Source organism: Mesoplodon bidens (assembly GCF_964165515.1).
Source record: "Mesoplodon bidens genome assembly, chromosome: 1".
Taxonomy (NCBI): Eukaryota; Metazoa; Chordata; class Mammalia; order Artiodactyla; family Ziphiidae; genus Mesoplodon; species Mesoplodon bidens.
In genome coordinates this window covers 213,320,700-213,341,326 of record NC_138176.1, presented here as the reverse complement: position 1 = coordinate 213,341,326, position 20,627 = coordinate 213,320,700, and the positions used below count along the sequence as shown (strand labels likewise).

Below are 20,627 nucleotides of genomic sequence, written 5' to 3'. Positions count from 1 at the left end.
CAAAGATCAATAAAACTAAAAGCTGGTTCTTTGAGAAGATAAACAAAATTGATAAACCACTAGCCAGACTCATCAAGAGAAAAAGGGAGAAGACTCAAATCAATAGAATTAGAAATGAAAAAGGAGAAGTAAAAACTGACACTGCAGAAATACAAAGGATCATGAGAGATTGCTACAAGCAACTATATGCCAATAAAATGGACAACCTGGAAGAAATGGACAAATTCTTAGAAAAGCACAACCTTCCAAGACTGAACCAGGAAGAAATAGCAAATATGAACAAACCAATCACAAGCACTGAAATTGAAACTGTGATTTAAAATCTTACAACAAACAAAAGCCCAGGACCAGATGGCTTCACAGGCGAATTCTATCAAACATTTAGAGAAGAGGTAATGCCTATCCTTCTCAAACTCTTCCAAAATATAGCAGAGGGAGGAACACTCCTAAACTCATTGTACGAGGTCACCATCACCCTGGTACCAAAACCAGACAAAGATGTCACAAAGAAAGAAAACTACAGGCCAATATCACTGATGAACATAGATGCAAAAATCCTCAACAAAATACTAGCAAACAGAATCCAACAGCACATTAAAAGGCTCATACACCATGATCAAGTGGGGTTTATCCCAGGAATGCAAGGATTCTTCAATATATACAAATCAATCAATGTGATACACCATATTAACAAATTGAAGGACAAAACCATATGATCATCTCAATAGACGCAGAAAAAGCTTTTGACAAAATTCAACACCCATTTATGATAAAAAAAAAAACCCTCCAGAAAGTAGGTATAGGGGGCACTTATTTCAACATAATAAAGGCTATATATGACAAACCCACAACCAACATCGTTCTCAATGGTGAAAAACTGAAACCATTTCCACTAAGATCAGGAACAAGACAAGGTTGCCCACTCTCACCACTGTTATTCAACATAGTTTTGGAAGTTTTAGCCACAGCAATCAGAGGAGAAAAAGAAATAAAAGGAATCCAAATCAGAAAAGAAGAAGTAAAGCTGTCACTGTTTGCAGATGACATGATGCTATATAGAGAGAATCCTAAAGACGCTACCAGAAGACTACTAGAGCTAATCAACGAATTTGGTAAAGTAGCAGGATACAAAATGAATGCACAGAAATCTCTTGCATTCCTATACACTAATGATGAAAAATCTGAAAGAGAAATTAAGGAAACAGTCCCATTTACCATTGCAACAAAAAGAATAAAATACCTAGGAATAAACCTACCTAAGGAGACAAAAGACCTGTATGCAGAAAATTATGACACTGTTGAAAGAAATTAAAGATGATACAAACAGACGGAGAGATATACCATGTTCTTGGATTGGAAGAATCAACATTGTGGAAATGACTCTACTACCCAAAGCAATCTACAGATTCAATGCAATCCCTATCAAACTACCAATGACATTTTTCACACAACTAGAACAAAAAATTTCACAATTTGTATGGAAACACAAAAGACCCTGAATAGCCAAATCAACCTTGAGAAAGAAAAATGGAGCTGCAGGAATCAGGCTCCCTGACTTCAGACTATACTACAAAGCTACAGTAATCAAGACAGTATGGTAGTGTCACAAAAACAGAAATATAGATGAATTAAACAGGATATAAAGCCCAGAGATAAACCCACGTACATATGGTCACCTTATCTTTGATAAAGGAGGCAAGAATATACAATGGAGAAAAGACAGCCTCTTCAATAAGTGGTACTGGGAAAACTGGACAGCTACATGTAAAAGAATGAAATTAGAACCCTCCCTAACACCATACACAAAAATAAAGTCAAAATGGATTAAAGACCTAAATGTAAGGCCAGACACTATAAAACTCTTAGAGGAAAACATAGGCAGAACACTCTGACATAAATCACAGCAAGATCCTTTTTGACCCACCTCCTAGAGAAATGGAAGTAAAAAAAAATTAACAAATGGGACCTAATGAAACTTAAAATCTTTTGCACAGCAAAGGAAACCATAAACGAGACGAAAAGACAACCCTCAGAACGGGAGAAAATATTTGCATTTTAAGCAACTGACAAAGCATTAATCTCCAAAATTTACAAGCAGCTCATGCAGCTCAGTATCAAAAAAATAAACAACTCAACCCAAAAATGGGCAGAGGACCTAAATAGACATTTCTCCAAAGAAGATATACAGATTGCCAACAAACACATGAAAGGATGCTCAGCATCAGTAACCATTAGAGAAATGCAAATCAAAACTACAATGAGGTATCACCTCACACCAGTCAGAATGGCCATCATCAAAAGATCTACAAACAATAAATTCTGGAGAGGGTGTGGAGAAAAGGGAATCCTCTTGCATTGTTGGTGGGAATGTAAATTGATACAGACACTATGGAGAACAGTATGGAGTTTCCTTAGAAAACTAAAAATAGAACTACCATACAACCCAGCAATCCCACTGCTGGGCATACACCCTGAAAAAACCATAATTCAAAAAGAGTCATGTACCACAATGTTCATTGCAGCTCTATTTACATTAGCCAGGACATGGAAGCAACCTAACTGTCCATTGACAAATGAATGGATAAAGAAGATGTGGCACATATATACAATGGAATATGACTCAGCCATAAAAAGAAACAAAACTGAGTTATTTGTAGTGAGGTGGATGGACCTAGAGTCTGTCATACAGAGTGAAGTAAGTCAGAAAGAGAAAAACAAATACCGTATGCTAACAAATATATATGGCGTCTAAAAAAATGAAAGTGGTTATGAAGAACCTAGAGGCAGGACAGGAATAAAGACACAGACGTAGAGAATGGTCTTGAGGGCACAGGGAGGGGGAAGGGTAAGTTGGGACGAAATGAGAGAGTGGCATGGACTTACATACACTACCAAATGTAAAATAGCTAGTGGGAAGCAGCTGCATAACACAGGGAGATCAGTTGGGTGCTTTGTGACCACCTAGAGGGGTGGGATAGGGAGGGTAGGAGGGAGATGCAAGAGGGAGGGAATATGGGGATATATGTATACGTATAGCTGATTCACTTTGTTATACAGCAGAAACTAACACACCATTGTAAAGCAATTATACTCCAATAACGATGTTTAAAAAAAAAATCCTATCACTATCGCATTGTAATTTTTTACAATTTACCCTGGACCAGACGAACTGAGTCATAGGCTTTGAACCTTATGTTCCTTTCCAGCTTTTATATCCCAAGTTAGAATTTTTATGTGAACAAATGTATTTGTAAAAGTGTGTAACTGCTACCGCTTTTAGACAGTGAGCCTGTGAGTAGATTGACGGCCACTTACAGAAGGGGCGGTGGGCACGAGGTCGTTTTCTGTTCTTCCCGTCTGCATTGCTGTGTGAACCCGGACGGATTCATAAATGGATGGTTCTTCTACCTTTCTTGGATAGGGATGTTTCAGAACAATCAGAGTGCCTGAATGAAGACAAAAATCCATAAGTAGAATCCCCAGAAATAAGGTCCAAATGCTAACAACTGGATAACTGTGGCTGAATTGTAAAGTCTCTTGTTTTTTCATGGATTCACTTACTCATTTTCTCAACATGTATCGAGTACGAACTACATGCCAGGCACTTAAGCCAGTCGCTGGAGATACAAAGCGGGATGAGGCCTCCTCGTGCTGGGACAGAGCTAGCAATGAACATAGTCATTTAACTGCACGGGGTGATGAGACCAACGTCGGCCACGTGAACCAAGCATGCTGGGAGCCTATGTGGTAACTGCTTTTTAGGTGCTTTTTCTACCCTGGTGGCAGGGTAGAAAAAGTACCACAGAGACAAAAAAGGTCATGCATAAGAAGAGCCTTTCTATGGAATGCTTCAGAAACTGTTTCTTAGGGGAGGCAACACCGTTCTAGACATTAAAGCTGTAACTGGAGGTTTTCCAGGTGGGCTTTACAAAAGCCATGCAAACAAAACTAACCAAATACTCTGGGTATAGGAGGATTTATTCCATTGCCCTACTTCTCACTAGTTTCAGAACAACTTGCAACAAATCAGTGGACCTGAAAAATATGAGCTCGTAGCATTTTCCGTAGTATCTCCTACCACCCAATAAAGAGTTGGAGGAAATGAAATCTTTGCTTTTATTTAGTGAACATGAAGTGAATAGGCTGGGGCTCCTGTGTGATTACCTTCACTTCCATCTGGAGGAGGGGGGGTCCCGGCAGAAAAAGGGTCCCCCCAGGGGCCAGGCATTGGGAGCTTGGGCGAGTCATTCAGAGGGCTGAGCGCTTTCAGCTCAACATTGACATTTCCCCCTTCTGCATCCTTCCCTTTCCCCAGCCAATCAGTCAGTCAGAAATTAGAAACTGACTACAAAAAGACTAAGATAAGGGTTTTCTCCCCTTTGCTATGGCTTCTTGCTTTTTTAAATTTCACTCAGATCTTTTATACGGCAGGCCCAGGATTGTACCAGATACTGGGGGAGATGCAAAGAATTCAGTAATTCATTCAACAAATATTTACTGAGCTCTACTAAGTGCCAGGCACTTGCCTAGGCCCTGGAGATACGGCAACAAAGGAGATGTAGCGTCTGCTCTCATGGCAGGGGAGACAGAAAAAAATTTGAATAAAAGAATATGTCAAGTGGGAGAATCGTTATGAGAACCCTAACAGAGCAATGTCAAGGAACAGAGAGCGAAAAGAGAGGATTTGGCGAGGGTGGTATTTATATCAGGTCAGGGAAGCCTTCTTAGACAGGGTGACAGAAAGCTCATAGAAAGTATAGACCTTGAATTGCAGTAAGAAAGAGACAAGGAGGAAAGGAAAATACCTCCTCTGCAGTTAAAAAGCCCTTAATAATGATAAACCTACAAACAAAGCAAAACCTTTCTGTGAGGCTTGAGTACATACAACCTACTGACTGCAAAAACAGAACCATGCCTTCTGATACCTGGGCCCAGATAGTGCCCTGCTGTAAAGTGAAAAGGAGCATTGAAAGCAGCCAAAAGGGGGCTCTAATCTGGGCCCCAAAACAATACCCTCCTCCTCTCTCTGTACCCAATTCACCTCAGGAACCCTGGGAACACAGTGAAAAATGGCTTTTGCAGTTTTGAGAAGCTCCAGTACTGCTCATGCACATTGTCTGTACTCCCTTTTGTCAATGTGATTCTTTCATGAGAACAGATCCAGTCATATCAGGACAAGGGGCCAGTTACAGGTTTACAGTCATAATGAAAGCAGCAACACCTAAATCAAGAGCAGCCGTTATGCAGGCTCAGGGACATTGTGGATGCACCTGTGACATGGCAGATGCTTGGTGAATTTGGGGCTGGCTTCTAAGTGACCTACCCCAGAGAAACACCTCCTGGCAGCCACCTAGGCATCAATGGAAAGAGCAACCATGGCCACTCAGCACCTGTTGACTTTGGACATTCTATCACAAGCTTCTGTTGCTTCCTCTGACAAGTGAGCATAATTACGCTTTCTTCATGATGCTGCTTTAAGCACCAAATAAAGAAGTGTTTGTGAAAGGAGTATAAAAATGCTCGATGTTGTTATGCTTTGATATAGAGTATTTTTAAATCCTTGAGTGAAATTCCAATGAATGCCATCTTTGGGAATGTGGATTTTAAAATAAGTTAAGAAAGACCTAAGTGTAACGATGTACTAAGAATAAAAATGGCAGTAGTTTGGTAGGCACTGACGACATAGCGGTAAGACAAACAGGTGCCTCTTAAACACTTCATCTGACAATGGAGGAGAGGGGGACCAGAGCTCAGGGCTCAAAGCAGCTCACAAATAAGAAAAGAAATGTGAAATCTTGTGCTTCATCTTCAAAGTTGATGCTAAATTATCATCCTTTTCCATATGCTTAATATGAAAATAGTATTTAAAATGATACCCAAGAAAGATGCACCTGGTCAATCCTCTGTCCTTTTGCATAGAACCAAGCCTACCCCAGGTATATGCCTACCTATACAGGTTTCCTATTGAAGCTGTAACAAATCGTCACAAGCGTAGTGACTTAAAATAACTCAAATTTATTATCCTACAGTTCTGGAGGTCAGAAGTCTGAAATGGGTCTCACTAAAGTGAAAGTATCGGCAGGGCTGCTTTCCTTTTGGAGGCTCTAGGGGACAGTCCATTCCCTTGTCTTTTCTAGCTTCTGGAGGCTGCCTGCATTCCTTGACTGGTGGCCCCATTCCTCCATCTTTAAAGCCAGCAACAGTGGGTCAAGTCCTTCTGATGCTGCTATCTCTCCAGTTCTCCCTCTTCTACCTCCATCCCCATCTCAAAGTCAGCTAATTAGTAGCCTTAATTCTATCAGCAAACTTAATTCCCTCTTGCCATGTAACATAACATTCACATTTCTGGGGACGGATGTGAATGCTTTTGGGGTGGTCATTATCCTGCTTACCATGGTATCAGTTTCTAGGAGGTAAGCATAGACATAGGGGCCCATTGTGCTGCAGTGTAAGGGTCTCTGGGCCAGGGTTGCTGCCTGAGCCTGCAGTGCCATAACCACTTGGTACTGTAAAGCCGTTGCCTTTGCAACACGTGCATTTCCAAGCCCTGTGAGTCCCTTCAGAGTAGGTATGGTGCCAAATTTATCTTTGTATCCCTACCTCCTGATAGAGTTTCTGACGTAGGGAAGGCTTGATGAGTGAATGGATGAATGAATGCCACAGTAATTCAGATGTAAGGCAGGGAAGAGTCTGAGATGAACCAGGCTCTTCCAGGTCTATGATTACCCTGGTCTGGGGCAAGGACAGGACAGGACAACAACTCCACATTCGGCTCTCCAAATCTCCATTGGGGGGACCCAAATTCTATTTTGAAACTTCCTCTGAAGTTTAACCAATGAATAGCTAAGCTACGGTAAATGCTATTGAGTCAACCAGGAAAGCAGAATTGACCATAGATAGATATAACTAGTAAAACCATGAATGAGGCTAGATTGAATGGTGGAATGAAGAAAATGACAGACTACTTATAAAATGATAACTTCCAGATCTTCCCTGGTGCTCCAGTGGTTAAGACTCTGCGTTTCCAATGCAGGGGACATGGGCTTGATCCCAGGGCGGGGAAGTTTTGCATGCCACACGGTGCAGCCAAAACTAAATAAATAAATGAATAAAATAACTTCCACTGATAAAAATATGGCCTCTTGAGAAACAGGTCTCCTTAGTCAACTATTCTGCCCAAGGAAGGGCCAATATATGGACTTCTTGGCATGGCTGCTAGCCTTACAATGATTTCCCCTTTCGTAGAAATCGTTCCATCCCCTTACACAGAAGTAGACCCCAAAGACCCTGGCCCTCCACCACAAACACCTAACCTGGACACACTCGTTGGACCAATCCAGGGATCTGCTTAATCACTTCTCTGGAAAAAAGGTTCACTAACTTCAGTTTCTGAGTTCATGAAGAAGACTTGTTTCCTGCCTTTGACATGAAAGTTGGTTTCAGAAACGCTCAGTGGAGGTACGTTTTTGAGATGATCAGAGCAGGACGAAGGCAGGCATTTCAATTTGCTGAAAGCTACAGAGTAGCCATGATCGCTGGGCTGATTACCTAACTGTCTCTTGTGGTTTAGCTTACCCTTAAATTCTGAGCGGATATACGAATATCTTTCCAAAAAATTCCACTTTTCTCCCTGTATCCTTCTTTTCATTTTTTTTTTTTAAATTCAGCTAGCCAGGGTTACTTTCTGTCATTTGCAGTCAAACGAAACTTCTCTAATGTTGCCGCCACAGACTCATTATATAAGTTCCACCCAAGGTTCAAGACAGCATGTTGGCTCCATAAGAGAGAACTCTGGGTTAGTGATATTCAGACAAAATTAACCTCAGGACTTGGTTTGAAGATTCAGATAAAAGGCAACAGGAGACAAGGGCTGGTAGAGGGAGAAGAGACACAGATCTGCAACCACAGGTTGGAATGCTCACTGTAAGTTTCACTTCAGTTTCTGAACTACATTAAGGAGGGGACTGCTGTTTCCTGCCTTTGACATGAAACCTGGTATCAGAAATGCTTGGTGGAGGTATATTTTTGAAGTGATCACAGCAGGATCGAGGCTCGTGTTTAAATTTGCTTTGGCTGAACTGTAACTTATAGGACACCTACTCAGTGTGTAATACTATGAGATTGCATTGAAGGACTCCTTATCTTGTATCCCAGCCGGAATTCAGAAAAAGAGTAAGGGCAGTCTCAAGCCTTAGGCATTGGTTTGATATCTAATATAGAGAGTAGGGCAGGGCACATATAGCTCCTAAAAAGAAAACTTTTGTTTAGAATATTTCTTTTATGCACTAAAGCTAGTATTCAATACTTACTCAGCCAGGTTGCCCACCTAGACTGTAAGATGTTTGAGGGCAAGGATGATACCTGTTTCATCACTGTGTTATCAGTGACCAGCAATGCCCAGCTCATAGCTGGCACTCAATATGTATTTGTTAATTATGAATTAAATTAAAGTAAGATTATATCCATCCATGTTTTATTATTGCCCTCAGATTCAGAAAACAAACTTTCCAACTGGCATATGCATGGTGGGCTCCTCCATCTCCTCCCACCAATGGGAAGTGACTTTCTAAGGGGGTTTATAAGAATATTTAAGATCTTTCTCTTTTCTTCTTTGCTACCTTTTCTGCAAATAAACCTGAACTCATCATAAAAGGGGGCTAGTAAAACCACATTCATTTATAGATGAAGGGGTTTTAATATTGTTTTTAATATTAAAAATATTAAGAGAAATATACTGAGGTAGGAAAAGAGAAATACACTGAAGTAGGAAAAGCAGACCAGTTAGCCAGAGAAAAAGAAGAGTCTGTTATACATCCAAGTCAACTCAGGTCACTTTTTTGGGAGTACTTGATTCTACCTTTCAGATGAATGCACTATGGAACTGGCTTAAAATTTGAAGAGGACATTACAAAGATTTGATAAACACTAATCCAATTGTCCCTAAACCAACTCTTCATGATATGCCAAAGAATATACAGCTCTTGCATATAATTATTGGAATGAATTACCATAAAAGGGCTTCATTAAATAACAGTAATAATGAGTAAGTATTTATGCCATGCTAAGAATGATTCTAAATATCTTACATGCCTAATCTCATTCAATCTTCACAGCAAGTCATTAAGATATCAACTATTACCATCAGCTCAGTTTTATAAGATGATGAAACTGAAGCTCAGAGAGGTCACATAACTTGCCTAAGGACACACAGTTAGCTGATACATGGCAAAGGCTGGAGTTAGAACTGGGAGCTCACATATTTACTCATTATACCATACGTTTTTCTCAGCCTTGGTGATAATGACCACCATGGAAACTCTCTACGCATGTGAAATGTTGTTCTCGGCTATTGTGGGCAAGAGATCACATGTACAAATCAAAATTCGAAGAAGTGGATTCTTTAGGAGGCAGCTTGAGGAAAGGAGAGTTTTTCCTTCAACATTTCTCACCAGGCCTCCGTGTCTTCATTTGTAAAGGAGAAATGAGATGGTCTCTGAGCTCCCTTCCAAATCCAACATTCTGTAAATCTAGTTAAAAGCACAGGCCCAACTGAAGGGCAAGAAATATTAGGATGCTTAGTAACAAAATGTTTATCCTGTTTCTGCAGATGTACAATATTCACTTGATATACTTTAGTCCTGATGTCATTTTATTTTTGCCTCTCATTTTTCTTTTCCTCCACCTTCTCTTCGAACTTTACATTTTATGTTACTTTACTGTAATTATGTAGGCTATTTTATATCCTTTCTGGAGAGGCATGAATGAGATGGGGCTAAGTATTTGGGGGATGTTTCCTAGTCAGCCTTTTTATGTTTTATGATTTCCTAGTATAGTTTCTCCAATGGCAATTTATGTAAATAAATTAAGAACAGCAATAAACACGAAGACAGAAGTTCAAATTGAGTCATGTTCTTTAGAACAGCGGCTTTAGGGGCTTCCCTGGTGGCACAGTGGTTGAGAATCTGCCTGCTAATGCAGGGGACACGGGTTCGAGCCCTGGTCTGGGAGGATCCCACATGCCGCGGAGCAACTAGTCCCATGAGCCACAACTACTGAGCCTGCGCATCTGGAGCTTGTGCTCCACAGTAAGAGAGGCCGCGATAGTGAGAGGTCCGCGCACCGCGATGAAGAGTGGCCCCCGCTTGCCACAACTAGAGAAAGCCCTTGCACAGAAACGAAGACCCAACACAGCAAAAATAAATTAATTAATTAATAAACTACTACCCCCCCCAAAAAAGAAAAAGACCCTGTCTAGTTCTTTAAAAAAAAAAAAAAAGAACAGTGGCTTTATATCACATACCAAAAATATTAAAGGTTTTAAAGAGACTGAGGACTAAAACACGTATTGCAGGCCTGCCGTATCCTACAAGCATTCTGTTACAGCATGTGGCAGGGATTCTTCCCATCCAAATCCGTTCAAGGCTATGCTGTGATGTGGCAATACGGTATTTCAGTGTCACTGTGACACCAGTTTCAGGAGACAGCAAAATGAGTGAAAAGCACACACACTTTAGAACCAGTTAGCCTGGATTCCAGTCTCAGCTCTGATGCTTTCTATGTGTGTAGCTTGGGCAAATAAATTAAAATCTTTGAGTTTTTACTTCATCTGAAAATGGGACCACTTTACACATTATAGTGGGTGGTCCAGAAGATTAAATAACTTGGTATATGTGAAAATGTCTAATAGCATACCTCAAACTTAGTAAAACTCCACAAAGATTTGTTTCATTCTCTTCCTTGCCTGCTTTTTCCTTTTTCAAACACACCTCATCTACAAACTAAGATTTATATTTTTGGCAAACATAAACTAAAGAAGTGACTGTTGGTTGTGGTTTGGAAACATTCCAAGCTGTGACCAATTATTTTCAGAAGTGTCACATAATTCTCAAATTAAAATTAATTTTAAATTACTTATTTTAAAATGCTGTCTGGGTAACATGGCTGGTGTGGCAAAATAAAATAATAACTGTAGCAGTTATTAAAAGGTTGGGAATCCCCACATCAAAACAAAAAGAGAAGTGGAAATTTGACATTTAAGAAAGAACCAGATAGGATCTTCAAAATTGAGAACCAATTACTATAAAGGGTAAGCACAAACACAGCACATTTGACTTATACCATATTTTTTCATGCTAGTTAGGTGATTAAAGTAACAACACAGTAATTCCTATAGTAAATTGTACAAGACAATTTCATGTACAAAAGTATTGCAATATAAATAAAAGGTAATGGGAAAGGCAATTTTTGTTTTAATACTATTTGGACATTTAAGCGTAAAGATAAATGGTGTCTACGTTTTCCAAGATAACACTCAGTCAGTTATAAGAGGATACAGTAAAAATTAATAATGGACCAAACATATTCATACTAAAAAAAGTCTGAAATTTCCAATTCTATTTGAGTTGAATTTAGAAGCCTTGTACAAATATGAATAGAAGTTTTACATAACATCTTACTATTACAAATGAAAGGCGGAGTCTGAATTTGATCATTACTGAGCATACATACAACACAAATCATCATTTTCAAATTATGCTTTGTATACACTTTGGAAGTAAAAATTAATTGTCAGTAGCTTGCTAAGTTGCGATGCTGTCATGAAAGCTGCAACGCGGGCTTTGGAATGGGATACCCATCACAGAATGTTGTGGATGATGATTAGCATTTATTCTTTTAGGTGCTGGGACATAACAGGGAAAAAGAACTGACAAAAATCCCTCTTCTCATAGAGCTTATATATGAGTGTGAAGGTTTTAAAAAAATAAGTGAATTAAAAATATGTTAGGGGCTTCCCTGGTGGCGCAGTGGTTGAGAGTCCGCCTGCTGATGCAGGGGACACGGGTTCGTGCCCCGGTCCAGGAAGATCCCACATGCCGCGGAGTGGCTGGGCCCGTGAGCCATGGCTGCTGGGCCTGCACGTCCGGAGCCTGTGCTCCCCAATGGGAGAGGCCACAACAGTGAGAGGCCCGCGTACCGCAAAAAAAAAAAAAAAAAAAAAAAAAAAAAAAATATATATATATATATATATATATATATATATATATATGTTAGAAGGTAAATGGGCCATTGAAGAGAGTAAAGCAAGTGGGTACATTGTATATATCTCTACGATATACTTGGGAGATGATTGGGTTTTGAGAATGAGAAATACCTTAAGAGTGTTTATGAGTATTCATACGGAGAAATTAGAGTGAACGGAAACTTTAATGGAGATTAGAGAGATTAAATGTAGATTACAACAAGGGAAAGGGAAAATTAAAATAATAGAATCTTAAAGTTGTCAGGAGGGTTAGATCTTGCTCACAGAATCTTCATTCTTTAGCTTAGGAGGCAGAAATCCTGGGAGTTTAAATAATAGGAATAAAATAGGAAAAAGAAATCTTAAAAGAGTATTCATCCCTTTAGGTTAACACTTTTACCTATCCGGAAAGCAAATATTTTCTTATGACCAAGGACCAAGAATTCTGGTTTCACTCTACTGAAGACATTAAATAGATATAAAATTGTAAGGCAAACGTGTACGGTTGTTGTTTATTTGGACATCTTCCCTGTTGCCCCCAGAGGTGATGCCATTCCTGCCGGTGAATGAGTGTGAGAAAGTCTTTTTTTTTTTTTTTTTGCGGTACGTGGGCCTCTCACTGTTGTGGCCTCTCCCGTTGCGGAGCACAGGCTCCGGACGCGCAGGCTCAGCGGCCATGGCTCACGGGCCCAGCCGCTCCGCGGCATGTGGGATCTTCCCGGACCGGGGCACGAACCCATGTCCCCTGCATCGGCAGGGGGACTCTCAACCACTGTGCCACCAGGGAAGCCCAGAAAGTCTCTCTTAAATAAACTCACTCTCCAGGCCCTGGAGGGTGAGGCTTGCCTGAGTGGGTCTGGGCTGGTCTGCAGAGTGGCCTGAAATACCCAGTTCTAGTCCCTCCCATTCTGGGGATCTGGAGGTCAGAACCCTGGCAGGGCCTCATCCATCGTGCAGACAAATGCTTCCCCTGGTGATCCTTAACCGACCAAAAATTTTAATAAGAATTTACACTTCATCTGATGGTGAAGAAGGAATCATCAGCTTGGAGGTCTCCTGATCACTGTAAGCCAATTCTTTTTAAATTTTTTAAATTTAAAAAATTTTAATTGAAGTACAGTTGATTTACAAAGTTGTGTTAATTTTTGCTGCACAGAAAAGTGATTCAGCCATACATATATATACATTCTTTTTTATATTCTTTTCCATATGGTTCATCACAGGACACTGAATATAGTTCCCTGTATTATACAGTAGGACCTTGTTGCCCATCCATTCCATACATAATAGTTATTTATCCATTCATCTGTCGATGGACATTTAGATTGTTTTCATGTCCTGGCTATTGTAAATAGTGCTGCTATGAACATAAGGGTGCATGTATCTTTTTGAATTATAGTTTTGCAGGAGCCAATTCTATTTTTAATTGATGTATAATTGATGTACAGTGTTGAGCCAATCTCTGCTGTACAGCAAAGTGACTCAGTTATATATATGTGTATGTATATATATACACACCCTTTTTTAAAATATTCTTTTCCATTATGGTTTATCCCAGGAGATTGGATATAGTTCCCTGTGCTATACAGTAGGTCCTGTTGTTTACCCACTCTAAATGTAATAGTTTGTATCTACCAACCCCAAACTCCCAGTCCATCCCTCTCCCTTCCCCTTGGCAACCACAAGTCATTTCTCTATGTCTATGAGTCTGTTTCTGTTTCATAGATAGGTTCATTTGTGCCATATTTTCAATTCCACACATAAGTGATATCATATGGTATTGGTCTTTCTCTTTCTGACTTACTTCACTTAGTATGATAATCTCTAGGTCCAACCATGTTGCTGCAAAATGGCATTATTTTGTTCTTTTTTATGTCTGAGTAGTATTCCATTGTATATATGTACCACATCTTCTTTATCCATTCATCTGTTGATGGATATTTAGGCTGTTTCCATGTCTTGGCTGTTGTGACTAGTGCTGCTATGAACGTAGAGGTGCACGTATCTTTTTGAATTATAGTTTTGTCTGGCTATATGCCTAGGAGTAGGACTGCTGGATCATATGGTAATTCTATTTTTATTTTTTTAAGGAATCTCCATACTGTTTTCCATAGTGGCTGTACCAGTTTACATTCCCACCAACAGTGTAGGAGGGTTCCCTTTTCTTCAGGAGACAATTCTTTCTTTCTTTCTTTCTTTCTTTCTTTCTTTCATTCTTTCTTTCTTTTTCTTTCTTTCTTTCTCTTTCTTTCTTTCTTTCTTTCTTTCTTTTCTTTCTTTATTTCTTTCCTTCTTTCTTTCTTTCTTTCTGGCTGCGTTGGGTCTTCATTGCTGCATACCGGCTTCTCATTGCGGTGGCTTCTCTTGTTGCAGAGCGCGGGCTGTAGGTGTGTGGGCTTCAGTAGTTGTGGCTCGCGGGCTCTAGAGCACAGGCTCAGTAGTTGTGGTGCAAGGGCTTAGTTGCTCCGCAGCACATGGGATCTTCCCGGACCAAGGATCCAACCCATGTCCCCTGCATTGGCAAGTGGATTCTTAACCACTGTGCCACCAGGGAAGTCCCCAGGAGCCAATTCTTAAATGAACAAGAAGAGATCTGTTTTTAGAAGATGGAATCCCAGTTTCCATTCACTGTTATTCATAGGTCACACTGCTGACTCCTGACTTCCAAGGACCATCTGGGCTTAAAAGCCATCATAGCTTCAGCAGGTTATCTTGTTTCCTGAGGCCTATTACTCCCAGAGGGCATAACGGAAGCTCATATGTCATGGGTTTTGCCCCTTGTTCCCAGCTTTGGTAGCTTTGCCTTCAGCTGGCAGGGACAGATAAGAGGAATATTTCAGAGTTACTGGGATCTAACTCAAGAGCTGGAAGCCAGTTTGTCAAGTACATATCTATCAGCACCCAGGGTCTGTAGCAGGGGTTTAAATAGCAACAAATTCCCAACTGGGTAATGAATAGAACAGAGGAGAGGCAATGGAGAGCAAAAATCTCAGTTTCCTAAGTTTTATTGCAATAAATAAAATAACAATTATAGGGGCTTCCCTGGTGGCACAGTAGTTGAGAGTTCGCCTGCCGATGCAGGGGACACGGGTTCGTGCCCCGGTCCGGGAGGATCCCACGTGCCGCGGAGTGGCTGGGCCCGTGAGCCATGGCCGCTGGGCCTGTGCGTCTGGAGCCTGTGCTCCACAACAGGAGAGGCCGCAATGGTGAGAGGCCCCCGTACCGCAAAAAAAAAAAAAAAAAAAAAAATTATAGTGATGATAAGGCTACAGCAAGTTTCAGCTTTTTTTTTAATTTTTTAATTTTATTGTATTCATTTTTTTATACAGCAGGTTCTTATTAGTCATCCACTTTATACATATTAGTGTATATATGTGAATCCCAATCTCCCAATTCATCACACCACCACCACCCACCCTCCGTCACTTTGAAGAAAACTACCGTAGGTGTCTGGATTACAAATCTTTATAATCCTTACTGCATTAATCACAAACCTTCTTTAGTCAGATTAATCTATTTGCTGGGAAGCTTAATATTGACCCAAATGTAATCTGAGGAGCCTTTACCTTGGTGCAGTCTTAGGTGATCCTTTCACCTAGTGAATGGATCAGTGCCAGAAAAGCTCAACCGGAAAGTACTGCATTCACTTTGATCTCAAAGATGTGGTGTACACATATACACACACAATGAAATACTACTCAGCCATAAAAAAAAATGAGATTTTGCCATTTGCAGCAACATGGATGGATTTGGAGGGCATTATACTAAGTGAAATAAGTCAGACAGAGAAAGACAAATACTGTATATCACTTATATGTGGAATCTAAAAAGTACAGCAAACTAGTGAATATAATAAAAAAGAAGCAGACTCACAGACATAGAGAACAAACTAATGGTTACCAGTGGGGTGGGGGAAGAGGGGAGGGACAGTATAGGGGTAGGGGGTTAAGAGGTACAAACTATTGTGCTTAAAAGAAGCTACATGGATATATTCTATAGCACAGGGGAATATAGCCAATATTTTATAATGATTATAAATGGAGTAAAATTTTTTAAAATTGTGAATCACTATATTGTACACTTGTAACATATAGTATTGTACTTCAACTATACTTCAATTAAAAAGAATTTAAAATAAAACAAAAAAAAGCTTTTAGAAAAAGGGGGTTTTGAAACCTGCTAGTAGGCAGAATATGTACTTTTTCCTAACTTGGAGAAAGTCTGGAAAGGAGTATGGAGAATGACCAAAGATACTGAAAATAGATTCTAGAGAGAGAGTTTAAAAGAAGGGAGCTGGGCTTCCCTGGTTGCGCAATGGTTGAGAGTCGACCTGCCAATGCAGGGGACACGTGTTCGTGCCCCAGTCCGGGAAGATCCCACATGCCGCGGAGCGGCTGGGCCCGTGAGCCATGGCCGCTGAGCCCGCGGGTCCGGAGCCTGTGCTCCGCAACGGGAGAGGCCACAACAGTGAGAGGCCCACGTACCGCAAAAAAAAAAAAAAAAAAAAGAAAGGAGCTGATTTTGCTTGGCGAGAGAAGAGGAGGCTGGAAAGTAACAATGGTAATGGCTTTGAAGGATACAAAGAGTTGCAACTTACAGTCATCATTCACTCATTTATTCATTCACTCACCCAAAGCACCACACACTGTACCAGGACCTGGGAGACACAGAGAAGGACAAAAATTGAAGTAGACAAAACAGAGTCCTTGGCTTCAACATCTCCTCTCCATCGCCAGTGACCAAGAATTGAACGAAAATGAGTGTAGATGGGGACACAAATAAGAAATAAGTCTGAAGGGAAGGGATTTGAAATTGAAATGCTTGCCAAGACCAAAGTAGCAAAGGAAATAAAATCATTGCCACTTGCCCTTTGTTTATGAGAATTATTGCTGGTTAAATGATAAAGTAATTTTCAGGGTTGATTAGGAGAATTTCCACCAGAAAAAAAAAAGATGATTGCTTCAATTTTACAGTTTGAAATAATCTATCAAAGACCTTGTATGGTCAGTATAAAGTAAGTCAACTATTTTGTGGTTTCCACTGTGCTTTTTGTCTTTCCTTGACTCTGTGAGTCATATCAGGGTCTATTCAGGCCACAGAAATAGCAGAAAAGGAAAAGGCACTGGTGGCATTTCTCCCAGTGTGATCAACAAAAAGCCCACTAACCAAGTTTACCATGAAAATGAGTGTGTACAAATTCGCAGCAACTGACTCTGCTATTAAGGCTTGAATTCCTCTTGTGCTTGGTTCTTGGAACTGTCCAACTTTTGATTAACTGAGAATCATCAACATTTAGGACATATAAAATTGTGATTCTATGTCACAAGTACAGAGGAAATCTTTTACTTTATTTAAATAGTATAGACAAATGGGTTAGATAATTTAAATACCAAGCGAGTGTGTTTGTTTTTTAACTTGAATTTTCTGGTTTGACTCTAACCACCCAGAAAGGAAATTTTAAACTATTTCCAGCCATACTTAAGTGCCATGTAAAAACTTATCAGAAACCAAGACAAGAGAAACAGAATTTTATGATGAAATTAAGAAATTGTTCAGGAGAGTAATTTCTAGTCAGTGTTTTTAATATTCAATGATCGTTGGGAAATTGCATTTCTTTTAAAACGGTCAAAAACTGCTCAAAATGATCATTTTTGGGTCTCCCCAGTATGCAAACTTCTCACACCTAAACTTCTGAGGAATCAAAGAGTTGTTCTTTCCTTTGTTCTTTCTTTGTTTACTGTATATATCATTATAAAACAAACAGGTCATTTGAAAGAAATGTGTGTTTTTAATCAATCCATTAAATAACACATTCTGAGAAAACTACCTATTTTGCACAAGGCACACTGTTTCCTCCTAAAAATAATACTAACATACTGACATATATATATATATATATATATATATATATATATACTGAAATATATATATATATACTGAAATATATATATATATATTTTAATGTAGCATATGGCACTGTAATTGGAAAAAAAGTTTCTAAACATATCCAGTTGCATATAGTATGCACATAATTCAATAGAAGTGAAAACTATTTAATTGAAATCCTCTTTGTTCCACCTCGCTCCTGAAATGATATCTCACAGGTCAAGTATCTGTTCATAGCTTACCTGTCTCACTTCCAATCAAAGGCTGATTTGCAAAATGCTTGACAAAATCTTTCAAAGATGAGAATTCATTAAAGCCAAATTTAAATGAATATCCAGTATATTCGACGTGAAAGTGTTTGACAGAGTCTTTGGCTCTAAAAGGGAAAAAAATGTTTAACATTATTTAAGAAACGAGTATCTTTTTTGAAGGGGAAGGTAACCTTAGGCATTAGCATCACCATTAAACCCTTCTCAAAGCTGAGAGTTATGACACAATCACTGAAACCACTGGCACTTAAAGAACAGCGTTGGTTTCTTCGGGCAGAGCGTGCTCTCAATTTTTCATTCTAATGAAAGACAAGAACTGGTGCTCCCTGTGTGTTCTCTGACTTGCCGAATGAGTCTTTGAACAATAACCTCTTAAGGGGCATGAGTTTAAGAAGGGCAGGAAGAGAGATAATAGAAATGGCGAGTCACTCCCTCCTCACATTCTTCTCTGTGCCTGGCCCTCCTCCCTTTCTTGTTTGGGAGTCAATCCAAATTCTGCTTCTGTCACTTAATCAGTTATGTGAGCCCAGCCCTTTGCCTCCCATGCCTACCCCACTGCCTGCTGAATAAAATACCAGATTTCCTACATTGTCATTCTCCACTTCATTTTTGGAATAAGGCAGAGAATTAAATTTTTAAAAATTTATATATATATATATATATATATATATATATATATATATATATATATATATATACTTGATTTGACCCAATCCTATCTTTCTAGCCTCACTTCCACTATTCCTCTCTTGCAGGGCATGCTCCAACTTTAGCAAGCATCAGAAATCAGAATCACCTGCAGGGCCCAGATTTCTGGCCCCTACCCCCCCTGAATTCCTGATTCAGTAGGTCTGGGGTGGGGCCTGAGATTTGTATTCCTAACCTGCTCTCTGGTGATGCTACTGGTCTGGGGACCACACCTTGGGAGCTGCTGTAGTCCAGCCACGCCTACTATTCTCCTAGGAGTTTCTGCCTTTGTCCCTTAGCTCGTACAGTTCCCTTCACCTGTGACTTCTTCCACTTTGTTTCTGATCAAGTTTCAGTTCAAATGCCACTTACTCTATCAAATATTGCTTGCTACTTCCGGCTTGAGTTACTTGCCTTTTCTCTTCTCAACAATCCAAGCACTTACCTTGTTTTCTTTCATGGCATTTACAGCACTCTACTTTGTAGTAAGGTATTTGGATATGGTCTTATTGCCCCTGTGAGGTTATACTTCCTGATGTCAAGGTCTTTGAATCTTCTACAGCACTTATCAAAGTGGTAGGCACAGAGCGGATGCTTTGAAATATTTATTATTAAGGAAGTGAATGACCAAATGAATAAAAACAATCATTCTCCTGAGCTGGTCTGTGATTCCTCTTACTTTTGCTGGTGGTTATTATTTTTTAAAGCATTTCCAAGTGCTTGTAATAGAAAATAATATTTTATATTTTAACTTTGTATATAGATGTAATATATATGTCATCTCTTTGTAAGGAGCTTATGATATAATTGTTCAGGCGAGACATACAAAAATGAAAAGTTAACATTCTTTTAGCCAACAATTCCACAGATTTGTTTGAGATCTGGGGGAGAGCCATGCAATAAAGGATCAACAATCTAACCACTTTAATGTAATTTTAACACTTGCTGTTGATATGGGAAAGCACAATTCCTGTTTCCCCCAAAGCAGAATTCTATTTCTGGTGAATATTTTTCCCAAAAATGCTTTTCAGAAAATTTGTAAATAAAATAAAACAATAATGGTTTGAGGTTATTGGCTGGGTGGCCAAGGGCAATTACATGGAGTCCTCACATCACCATTCTGACCTAGGGGCAACTCCCTGTGAACCCAGAAAGACTTGCTACATGTCAGTGGAAGCCAAGGTGAGAGATGCTGACAGATAACCAGTGACTCCTCCTGATTATCACGTGACTAGGTCACCTTCTCTGAAAGGGAGGCCAATCAGGAGGAAGGGGATGGGAGAGAAACCCTGAAAGGCCTGGACAGTCACTGTTTTGAGCAGGGCATACCTGGTGGGGACTAGATTAACTTTCTTAATAGGTGAAATGGAAATTCAAGAAAGAAGGTCAGTCCATTTATAGAAAAAAACTAAAAGTTGCACACTGCCTGCTTGAGTTTGTGATTATGAAAATTGCACAGCCACAAGTCATTCTGATTTTCCAGAGGAAGCAAGGAATATTGAAAGGGGCACTGGGCCAGGTTCCAGGGATGTGATTCTGGTGCTGTCTCTATCACTGATTTATTGGGTGGAAGACACTTTACCACTTCAGGTTTCCGTTTCTTCATCAGTCAAGCAAGAGTTCTGGATTAAACAATTCATGAAATCTCCTTCAGCTCTAACATTTTTTCTCCACCAATGGAAGGGGCAAGAATGTTTTTTGCAGGCTCACCACTCAGAGCTTGGCATCCTCAGACCTGCTGGTCTAGCAGGAATCAAGAGAACTCG

At 39.8% G+C, this 20,627-nt stretch overlaps 1 protein-coding gene across 3 annotated transcripts in view; it reads right to left on the bottom strand.

Annotated features, from left to right (window-relative positions):
• DAPP1 (dual adaptor of phosphotyrosine and 3-phosphoinositides 1) overlaps positions 1 to 20,627 on the bottom strand; it is a 505,976-nt gene that overhangs the window by 464,458 nt on the left and 20,891 nt on the right. For all 3 annotated transcript variants that reach the window (XR_014015093.1, XR_014015094.1, XM_081224652.1), the window contains 2 exons: positions 18,148 to 18,281; positions 3,316 to 3,446 (listed from right to left, as the gene is read on the bottom strand). Coding sequence is in view for 1 of the 3 variants with exons in the window: in XM_081224652.1 (XP_081080778.1) it covers positions 3,316 to 3,446; positions 18,148 to 18,281 (265 nt within the window). In the remaining 2 variants the exon portion in view is untranslated. The remainder of the gene's footprint in view (positions 1 to 3,315; positions 3,447 to 18,147; positions 18,282 to 20,627) is intronic.